This window comes from Aulonocara sp. 'chitande type north' Nkhata Bay, linkage group LG16 (assembly GCF_057382095.1).
Source record: "Aulonocara sp. 'chitande type north' Nkhata Bay isolate Kocher_YH1m ecotype deep benthic linkage group LG16, A_spYH_male_GT1.1, whole genome shotgun sequence".
Lineage (NCBI taxonomy): Eukaryota > Metazoa > Chordata > Actinopteri > Cichliformes > Cichlidae > Aulonocara > Aulonocara sp. 'chitande type north' Nkhata Bay.
Genome location: NC_141359.1, coordinates 7,308,350 through 7,320,200, shown reverse-complemented (window position 1 = coordinate 7,320,200; position 11,851 = coordinate 7,308,350). Strand labels below are relative to the sequence as shown.

The 11,851-nt window shown below is 41.1% G+C and overlaps 1 protein-coding gene across 1 annotated transcript; it reads right to left on the bottom strand.

The window, feature by feature from the left end:
* Nucleotides 1-2,601: 2,601 nt before the first annotated feature.
* Nucleotides 2,602-6,747, bottom strand: fzd5 (frizzled class receptor 5). The gene has a single exon (XM_086266711.1). It carries the CDS (start codon nt 6,065-6,067, stop codon nt 4,343-4,345), a length of 1,725 nt encoding a protein of 574 aa, XP_086122837.1. The 5' UTR covers nt 6,068-6,747; the 3' UTR covers nt 2,602-4,342.
* Between the last annotated feature and the right edge of the window lie 5,104 nt (nt 6,748-11,851).

The window sequence follows — 11,851 nt, the reverse complement described above, 5'->3', positions numbered from 1 at the left end:
GTAACAAATGTGGTTTATTGTCTTTTATATTGTGTCTTTATGATCAGCTAAGTTCTAAACATTGTTGAGAATATTGAGCCTGACTTCCCAGAGTTCAGTTTAAACACTGTGTTATAGCCGAATATTAGAAAAACACAACATGCGCCATTCATTAACCTTAGCTGGCATTATGATATCTAAATCAAAAACAGCCCACAGTTGTGAGGGAATCAGAGAATCGCTCCTATTGTAATTCCTTGGTTTTTACAGACATGCAGCTGCACGTCTCTTAACAGGTACTAGAAGCTATGAACACATCACTCCAATTTTAGCCAACTTACATTGGCTCCCTGTTAAATATGTAGATTTTAAAATTCTTTTGTTCACTTTTAAAATTATAAATAATTTGGCGCCCAGCTATCTTTCCGAACTCCTCCATTTGTACAATCCCAATAGAGCACTTAAGATCATCCAATCAGATGCTCCTAGCACAACCTAGGTGTGACCGAGCCTTTGCAACGGTAGCACCCAGACTCTGGAATAACCTCCCTGTTCATATTCGTACTGCTGAGTCTATCCAGTCTTTTAAATCATGTCTTAAAACATATCTTTGTACTTTGGTTTTTGATTCTAACTAGTTGGCTGTTATCTGGCTTGTTCTGCTGTCACCTATGGTTTCCTGCCCTGTTTTCTTATTGTTTTGTTTTAATTGTCTCATGCTTTCACTGACTGTGAAGCACTATGGTCAACTTTGTTGTTTTTAATATGTGCTATATAAATACATTTTGATTTGATTCTAACCGTTACACAGAACGCAAGCAGTCCAAAGTAGAGCTGATACTTCGCACTAGGAGTACACTGAGAAACAGGTGTGGCTACATGGTTGAATTGTAAACCAGTTTAAGCAGTTTATCTACTTTTTTTTTTTTAAGGAAGCAGTTCAAATTGTAAACATATATATGAGGCTCTTTTTGTCAGTGGTGAAATTGAAACAAGTTTTTCTTAGTTAGATAAATCATTCTGATTGCATAAATATCTAAAGATCATATGAAAGCACTTGTTTTCTGCAAATTTCTGTTAACTGTACTGCAAGTATAGGCAAAAGTTTGTTAAATGCATCTTTTGAATCTATCCTTTGTTGCTTTCAGTGGCATAACAATATACACTCACTTGACACTAAAGTACTACTACCAGGTTGGACCCTTTTGTCTTTAGAACTGTCTGAATTCCACATAGCAAAGATTCAACAAGGTGCTGGAAACATTCTTCAGAAATTTTGGTCCATGTTGACATGACAGCATCACAGGGTTGCTGTAGATGTCAGCTGAACATCCATGATGTGAATCTCCTGTACCACCGCATCCCAAAGGTGCTCTGTTGGACTGACATCCAGTGACTGTGGAGGCCATTTGATTACCGTGATGTGATGTTCAACAAACCAGTTCTGAGATTTGATTTTTGTGATGTGGTGTGGGATAAGATGGATTTGCTCATCAGCAATACTCAGATAGGCTGCAGCATTTAAACAATGCTCAGTTGACAGTAAAGGACCCAAAGTGTGCCAAGAAAATACATTTCTCACACTATTACACCACCAGCAGCCTGAACCTCTTATACAAGGCAGGACTGATCCATGCTTTCATGTTTATGTTCTGACCCTACTATCCTAATTTTGCAATTGTCCAATTTTGGTAATCCATATAAATCATAACCTCAGTTTCCTGTTCTTAGCTGACAGCAGTGATACCTGGTGTGGTCTTCTGCCAGTGTAGCCCATCTCCTACAAGGTTGAAAGCTGCTCTTCTGCACACCTTGGCTGTAATGAGCAGTTATGGAAGTTACTGTTGCTTTAAACTGTAGGTGGTCTTGACCATGTCTACATGCCTAAATGCTTTCAGTGTGTGTAACAGGACTGTGTGCATATTGAAAGTGAACAGATAGAATTCATACAATAGTAGATTTATTTATACAATAGCAAGTATCTTGCTTTTAGTCAGCTGATAACTTCCTGGATTATTTAAAGACAGACATTCCCGTCAACTGTATTGTCTCTTATTTTCACCCCCCAAAAAGTACCTGATTATACGTTGAATACTGTTGTAACACTGTATCTAAGCCACATCAAACCACACATGGTTTACTTCCAACACATTGGACTTCATTATTTTTCTGTTAAATTCTAATGTCCCTCAGGTCAAGTGCTGCATTTTCAGCTTGCTATCAGTAACAATTACTCACATACATCTGATATTTACATATGTCTGGCTGAAGGAATGAATGAAGAATGAATAGGTGTCTTGTTGTGACGTTTAACGATGTAGGGTGGTGCTACAATGTGACAACACATTCCAAGAGATCAGCAATCTATTCAAGGAAACCCTCTTGCAAGAAGTAGGTGAGACTTCGTAGAATAGTTGTGTATTTCCACAAATTTGTCATAAACAGGGCAGCAAATGGTTACACATCCACTATACTGCCATTATTAGTGAATGCAAGAACTTCCAAATCAGGTTACTGAACAACTAATTTCTTCCTAGTTGAACTTTGCGCTCTCGTGCGCACTCTTCAGCAGTCAGTTAATGTTTTAGGGCTTCATACACAGTCAAAAAGCAGTGCACAACGTTCAAGATCCAACACTTTTAATTCCACAACATGAATCAAAATCTACAGTATTTTATCAACGTCCTTTGAGGAGGTCTGTCAATGTAAAAACTGAAAAAACCCCAACATGTACTCTTTAATCTACACATCAGTTTTAGGAGCATTTCTTTTTTTTGGCATTCATCATCACTCATACAATCATTTCCTTCACACACATCAGACTAATAAATTAGAGCTATCTAGCATGTGGGACACACGGTAATCTAAACAACACAAATGACCATCAACAATGAATGGAAATATTACAGAACGTCACAGGTCCAGTCAGTTCTGCATTAGCGCTGCAGCACTCTGCACTGAGACGGATTTCATGTTGTACTCGTCCACCGTCATTCATTTTGTTGTCTTTAGCACTCTCTGTCTCTCTTTCCCATCCCCACCCTCCACACACGCACACTTTTCTGGGTAAACTGTACACCGTGCAGTGAGTGTGACAGTTTTTATCAAGTTGTCAAACAGATAACTTACATTAGACCACAGATCCATTCAACATAGGAGGGTTTGGTTCTTACTTACATGAGAAAAACTCAAAATACAGGCACATTCTAAGTTCCTCAGTTAATTAACTATTAAGCAAAAGAGCTTTTAAATTGTGACATTGTTCAAAAAGAAGATTTTTCAAAGTGCTTGTTTTCTTCATCCAGCAGTCCAAATCCCAAACAGAACAAGATAAATAACAACCTGGGAAAATTTAAATTGTTACTTTTTACTCCTATAGATTTAAACTATGGATTAAACTATGTCTTGGTTATTTGTTAAACGTGGCTAGTTCAGTTTTCCAGAGTCTAAGGTGACCTTTACTGTACAGAGTCTAACCCTAACATCTGTTTGTTCTGGCAAAATACTGCTATAAAAATCACTTTGTGGTTCTCAAAGTGAGGTCCAAGGACCTCTAGAGGTCACTGAGCTGAGGTCAGGGCACCACAGAATAATCATTAATTGGTCATTTATGCTATTAATGTTTTTCAACAGCTACGAACAAAATTCAGATGGGTCTGTGGTCTAATGTTCATCTGTTGGGGGTGATGTGGGGGGTGAGCAGGTCCCCTTTGAACCAGCAGATGGGGCTGAAGTTTCATCCTGTATCTTTAACATAAACATTGTGCATTGGTTCACAATACATGAACAAAACTAGATTCCCCCCCACAGAAACTTTAGTGATTTAACGAGACAGTTAAAATGAGAAAAAGACTTTCAAAGAATTTCATCTCTGGTTTTGGGAAAAAGCAACATAATAAGGACCTTTTCCCACCTTCAGTTTGTAACCATACAAAACAATTCACTCAGACACTGACATACTACAGCACATTTATACACGAGTGTATACAGCTCAAATCTGATTTGTTTTTCTGGCGTCTTACACTTACGATTGTGGCAGTGGCATCAGCTGGTTAGAAACTAAATATATGGCATGTTATCTTTTTTTTTTAAACACCAAATATTTGTACAATATATACATAAATAAATATGTGTTTTTTTCTCTCTCTCTGTCAGTGCTCAGGATGAGGAGAAGCATGTGGGACTCCATTATGGATCCATTTAACTCAAAGGTTAGTTCCTCAGTGACAGTCAAGTTCAGTCAAAGGTTTGAGCTCTACGTCCAAGGAAAGCAGTTCTAGCTCACAGTTCTGATATATGTCCACAATCCCAGTCTGTGTTTGGATACTGGGAGATGTGGCTGTACACGAGTCCTCTTAAAAGCTCATATATGAGGCGGAACAGCTTTATGGTAGATCCCTGATGTCAGCCCAGTTCCAGTATGTCCAGTTAAAGCAGTACTGGCCTCACTGTACATGGAGGGTGGAGCGGTGGCTTTCTGTGGCCAACAGGGACAGCATCGAGCCACAAACCTCCTCCAGGACTCTAAAGTTTTTCCCGACCAAATCCAGACTCCTGAGGTGATGCCCACCACTAAGCACATGAAATATTTGAGCATGAAGACGGCGTAGTCCGGGCCTAGTCCCAAGCGCTGGCGTTCGGACGGGCAGAGGCAGGCCAAAGCTCGCTCCCAGCCAGGCCGGTAGTGCTGCTCATACACCAGGCAGGCCACCACAATAGTGGCGGGGACAGTGTACAGCACCGTAAAGAGCCCGATGCGAATCATCAGCCGCTCCAGTTTGTCCGTCTTGGTGCCACCTTGCTTGATGATGCTCCTGATGCGGAACAGAGAAACAAAGCCGGCGAGTAAGAAAAGCGATCCGGTGAAGAGGTAAACCACAAGAGGTGCGAGCACAAATCCCCTCAGATTCTCCAGACTCTGGTTCCCCACATAGCAGATTCCAGCCACAGGGTCCCCGTCCACAGAGCTGAGAGCCAGCACCACGATGGTCTTGACGCTGGGGATGAGCCAAGCGGCGAGGTGGAAATACTGTGAGTATCCCGCGATGGCCTCGCTGCCCCACTTCATCCCTGCGGCCAGAAACCAGGTGAAGGACAGCACCACCCACCAGATGGAGCTGGCCATGCCGAAGAAGTACACCAGCAAGAAGACGAGGGTGCAGAGAGCGGGGCCGTTGGTGTCATAGAGGATGTGCAGGTGGTCGCCGCTGGCGCCACACGCCACTCGCTCGTGACCTGCCACCAGCCGGATGATGTAACCCAAGGAGACAAAGAGGTAGCAGGCAGCCAGGAAGATGATGGGCCTCTCTGGGTACTTGAAGCGTTCCATGTCAATGAGAAAGGTGGCAACGGTTGTCAAGGTGGAGATGAAGCACAGCACCGACCACAGTCCCACCCAGAAGCTAGTAAAGGCGTGCTCATCTGGCGAGAAGAAAGGCAGGTGGCAGGGCTGGGCGCAGTTGAGCTGTGGGCCAGTCTGGACCCGGCCATACAGGCTGTGAGACTCCCTCATGATGGGGATCAGCGGCTCTCTGCAGCGGCACTCCCTGTCGCACTGCGGGGGGCTCGGCGGTCTAGTCCTGCCCTTAGGGGTGGGCTTGGGGAACGGGGGAGCCAGGGTGGTGGTCTCGCTGCTGTTCTGGTCCATGCACAGGGTCTCGTCCCCTAGCTGTGGCAGCTGCTCACAGCTCATCCTCTCGGGCCACTCAAAGCCATACTGACTCATGAGAGGCGAGCAGCCCCGTTTGGCTCGTTCACACACCGAGCGGCAGGGTGGGAGCGGCTTGCGGTAGTCTGGCAGGCAGATTGGTGTGTACATGCTGCACAGGAAGAAGAGTAAGTCCGGGGAGCAGCGGATCCGGACCAGGGGCCAGAACTGGTGGACCTCCAGGCCCACCTCTTCCTGGGTGTCGTGGTTAAACTGATTGGGCATGTGGGTCAGGTTGTAACCAATGCCCCGACACATGGGCACAGTTATGGGCTCACACACCAGATCCTTAGAAGCACCTAATGTGAAGCCAGGGGAGTGGAGGAGCAGCAGCAGCAGCATTATGAGGGGCCACGGCATGTGTCTCACTGTAGATGCCATAAATAAATATTAAAATTCACAACGATTCATTTGGAGTCATTTAACGAAGAAATCTAATACAAGAGTCCTTTTACTGCATGGTCATCTCAGAAACCTGACTGAGAACTTTCTTCTTCTGGTGAATAAATCTGGACATAAACAGCCTCTTAATGGTTAAAGCATAAGCTGAAGTCTGACGGTAAATCCAGTTGATCCTGCGAGCAGCTGTCAATCATTCACCAGAGCTCCTGCAATCATTACGGAGAAAGTTCATCTCCGGCTGTCACGTTCCACTAAATTTAACATTTTGTTGTTGTTGTCGTTGTTGTTTTTTTGTTTTTGTTTTTACACCGTTTCCTTCCGATAATTCACAGACGCCAGAAAAAGTGGCATCATGAAGTAGAAAATGTCCGTGACAACGTGAACAAACACAGAGCAAAGAGCGGTTCTCCGGTGTACGACAAACGTGTGGCTGTCTCCAGCGCACGAAGCTCGGTGCGTAAAATCCACTTGTCGTGTCCTCTCGGGCTGGTTTATTCCGTCAGCAGCATTATTTTCAAACTTTTAAAAGTGTCCCCTCTGCCGCACCTGTTGCACTTCTCTAGGAGGGAAAACGAAATAAAACACGAGAATAATCCGCAAATGTTCTTCAGGGTAAAAACTTATTAGTGCAGCAGCGCGTGTCAGCCTCGCGCACTGAGCCCGAGGACGGAATAAAGTCCGTTTGAAACTGCAGCACCTCCTCACCGCGCCGAGGGTCTGCTGCATTCAAGGCTGTCGGAAATGTCACAATTTCTCCTTGAACACACCTTTCGAGTTTCTTCTTACTTGAAATGAAACAAAATCGGGTATTTCTGCCAAGCAAAGTCAGTACGGTGTCCGATTTTTATTACAGAAATGTGTTTTCAATTTTTAGACATTTTTATGTGTATAAAGTACTCCATTTAATAAAAACAAATACAAAATGAAAGAAGAAAAATAAAATTAGGTTACAAGGTTACAATTTTTGTGAAGTAGCTGCTACACACTGATTCTCGATATTGAATGGACTATTTTTAAGGGTATTTTTGTCGCCTGTCTATTATTATGCAGTTAAAAAACGTTCTTCTTGGCCAGGTTTTTCTAATGAGGCAAAAACCTGTATTTCAGTGCTTTGTTTGGTCTCTAGTAAAACCCTAAAAGCACTCAGTTTTTCTTTTACAAATGAAAACGTTCTTTATATAAAGAAAACGTACACGTTGGCTTTATTTACGTATTTATTTATTAGTAAAATGTGAACTCCTTTATTTGTGTTTCCTTTTGTAGCGCAGCTCAACAAAGCGCCTGTGCGGTTAGAGCGCATGTTTGGGATTGTCCCCAGTATCGAGCAGCACATGAACGCATCAGTGAGTCATATTTATGACTTCCTGCATTAGGGGCTGGAGTTTACCGGGAGAGCTTGAAGGTATCAGATGATGGATAAGGTCTCTCCACCCACTCACACCTCCACCACAGGACCACACACACACACGCACTAAACGGACTTCTCCATTCATTTTCAGTGAAGCAGACACGTGCATTATAATCCACGAGGTTCATGCTTTATTATTATTATTATTATTATTATTATTATTATTATTATTATTATTATTATTACTATTATTATTATTATTGAATGCTCCTCCGTTTTGTTGACTTTGTTGTCATTCATTGCTTGTTTTTTCCTGACAAAACTGTAATTCTCGATATGTTTTTAATAAATATAAGTAAACTTTATATTTATTGTTGCTGTCAGTCACTTCTGTTTAGTCATTCTGTTTCCATTTATCAGAACTCACAGTTACACATATAATGTATTTAATATCATATGGCAATAAGAAAAACAAAACAGACACCAGGTTATAGTCAATAAATGATGAAATTCTCATTAATAGTTTGGCTTTTTGATGGTTTAGCATCCATTAAACTGTTTACACATTTAACTGTTATTGTTTGGAGTTGAGCATGTCATTTTTTTATTTTCATTTTTTGTCTTGTCCTTTGTTACATATAATTATTTTTTGTTGTTCAGGTGTAATAACAGGTCCTTTGTTTACGGCCTGTTGTTCACTCCTTGCTTGGTCTACTTATGCTGAACATGCCATTAACTGTAAATGATGCACCGAAACAAGAACAACAAGAATTTACTGATCATTATTATTATTCATTTATTTTACCATGTTACAATGGACCCATATTTACCTTCCTCCCTGCCGCCATACTAAGGTGAAATTTACCCTAAAAGGACTTTTCAGTCTGCACAGCTTACAATACCCGGCAACAGTGTTTAGTGTAGCAGTGTGTTTCAGTATTTCTTCATTTCTTTCCATTAATCAAAGAACAAAAATCAGTGTATGAGACAGTTTTCAAGGTGTATCTAGGGATGGATGCTTTAATTGCCTCCATACAAAGCTAAAGAAGGTTAGGAGAGTGGAGGTGTCCTCTGCCGTGTGAGTTAAACAAAGTCTGCTTTATTTGGAGTTAATGAAATTAGAAGCCTTTTCTTGTCAAATAGACCAAATTGAATCACTGACCTGTTTAAACTCCAACGCCGACTGATGTTCAGGTCTCCTCACATGGCAGCACTGGGCCTTGATTAGATCTCAGAAATCATGTTGACGGAGATTTGCATGAACCTTGCATCCACGATGCACTGATCAGAGCAGACACATGAAGAATGATGTAAATGGTATAAAGGACACTGTTTGGAAGGAAGAAAAAATAAACACTATTAAAGTTTTTTTTTAAGCTGTTATATTGTTACAGAGTTGTTACAGTATGTTTGGATCTTTTTCAGTCTTTTAATATAAATAACAATTTAATCTATATTTGCTTTATTAAATTAAATATCCTTTTTTAAATTGCCATCAGTTTCACACATGATGCAGGGTATCCACATCATCGCCTCAAGGTCACAATAGTAACATAAAAAATAATAATAATTTTTTTGTGAACCTATTGAAAGAATTTTTGTTCATTCTGCCGCGAAGTAAAATCAGTTCCTCATATTTGAAAGTTAAAACAAAGCAGAGCAGTTTTACTGAAGCTGATAGCAACAATGTAAGTTCTACTTTAAAAGGGGAAAACTCTGTGCGCCTGCTTAAGCAAGATAGTAATTCTAAACTGGGATCGTGGAGTACTGGACAGTTTTTTTGAAACCTGGAGTTATGGACAGGTTTCCTTGGTTATCAGAGCAGCATGCACGTGGGTGTGTAAGGGAGTGTAGGTTGCCAGCTAAGGTCTGAGAAATGCTCGCAATGAACGCACTGATATCTAAATGAAGTGGTAAAAAAAATCAGTTGTGCTCGATAGCAGATCTCCTAACGCTGCTCTCTCTCTGTAGCCACACTGTACAAAGGTCACAGCTCTGGCTGGGGGACAAAGGTTTCCAAAGGTGCGTTTGTGTGTTTTTGTGTGTGTGTGTGTGTGTGTGTGTGTGTGTGTGTGTGTGTGTGTGTGTGTGTTCAGCATATCAGCTGAGACGAGTCTTTCTGATTTACCCCTCCTCGGCTCACACTGATAGATTAAAGCAAACAATGAGGAGTTCATATGTAAAGCTGGCAAGGCATCAATCTGTCACGTATACCAAAGCACACACACAGACACACAAACATATGCATGTGATTACTTGTGCCAGTTGTGTTTGCCTAAGATTTAAGGGAGAACACACGGAGACGTGACCTGCATCACTAGATGTTCAGGTAACCACAACACACACACATCTGTACTTGTTTCACCCGCGAGGACTCTCAGTGCTTCCCACAGCCTGCTGAAGAATTTCTGTCCACAAGACAAAATTAATGTCTATTTAAGTGACTGCAATGAGGATCTCTAAGGTTGCTGTTCGATGCCATGCATCCAAAGCAGTACTTCATATGTTGCTTAGCTTGGCTTTGTATTCCTTAACCACAGTTTTCAAAGTAACCAGTGTTTTCCAAAAACATATCTGTATGATGAACAGCTAAAGTGAGGGAAACAATTCTTTGATCATCTGCTTAAAGTTTGCTCCCTTATAAAGAAATTCTCTAACAATCCTCTAATAATAAGTATTTGATTGGCTATGTGCACATGTGGCACACAGATTACAATCAGTCAGTCAGTTGATCAATTGCACATACTCCAGATCAAAATTCTTTTGTGTATAAAACACACCTGTCCACAGAGCCAACTTCTTCCACTGAAGAATCTCTCCACCACCATTGGCAAGATCAGAGAGCTGTCAAAGGATGTCGGGGACAAGATCGTAGACCTGTACAAGGCTGGCATGAGCTACGAGACCATCAGCAAGAAGCTTGATGAGAAAGTGACAACTGTCAGTGGGATTATCGGAAATGGAAGAAATGTAAAATGACCATCAATGCAAGATCTTGGCCCATGGGGTGAGGATGATCATGAGAAAGGTGGTGGTACCACAGTCACCAAGAACACCACCGGTAACACTCTCATTAATGGCACCATCAACTACTAAGTCATGTTTTGCTTGGGAATCAAGCAAACATGTAAATCAATTTATATTTTTTATGTAATGAGTTCTTTATGGATGTTTGGTTGATGTTCTCCATTAAAATGAAACAAGCATAAAAACAGGGGGTTCATTTCTTTCTAAGTGTACAAACTTCAGCAGGGGATCAAATGATGATTTTCCCAACTGTATGATCTATACTTGGTGCAGGGACCGAGCCTCAGGTCCCAGGAAATGTGTAATGACAGTGGGTGGGTTAGTGGATGCGAGGTGTGTTCAAGGAAGTATAAAAGGTGTTAAAGCCTTTACACATGTTCTCACTTTCTTCGTCTTCTTTTGTTTAACAACAACTGGATCAGCTGATCATCGCTTGATGTCAACTTTTTTTCTCAATGTGATTTTTCTGAAAACTATTGTTTTTTGTTGCATAAATGCAATGCTTTTGATATATATGTGTGTGTGTGTGTGTGTGTGTGTGTGTGTGTGTGTGTAGATATAGATATATGACAAGTTTCCATCAGAAAAATATGGAATTTCGTGACATTTTTTTTGTAAAGGCCTTTAAGCTAAAAACCTATGATAGCTAATCTGTTTTGTTTTTTTTGCTAATTCTTGTCTACAAATGTCACTTGCCAAGGACTGTAGCCATTGTGCATTTAATGATTAATTGTCTGTCTGCCTGTCCATGAATATAACCAACAATCAGTCCAATGTTTTTGTATGAACAGCAACAAGAACAAAATAACACAATCACCAGATTCATGGCGAGCCAGCAAGCAAACTGCTGTTATGTCTCTGTTACACAAGACGCAGATGCATTTTTGACATAATCTTTAATATGTCGACCGTTAATTTGGTTTATATTTGGTTTATTATCTTTAAAGAAAGACAGTCTATTGTTCTGTAAAATCTGCAAGGAGCTTGCACTTCATACCTCATAGACACAATTTTTAAGCTATTTTATCCAACTCGTTGTTTCCCCAAATCTTTAGAATTAGTTGGAAATTGCAAAGCTAGCGAATAATCCACATAACAGACCTTATAGAATAAGTTGCAATCAGCTGGAATTGTCTTTCAAAACCAATTCCCCAACAGTTTGGCAGCTCATGAAACCTCTTCTGCCTGGCTTGTCACTGGTTTGTTGAAGGCGTTCAATAAAAAAAACAACAACAAAAAAACATCTCATTAAGGATTTAAGTAGAAAACAGTGGATCTACCCTTTAACCTTGGTAAAAGCACACTGACAATCAGAGGCCTGCTGAAAGCGTCGATGTGGCCAAACGAGCGTCTGAACAACCAGGTCACTGGGAACACTGGGGCCCTGC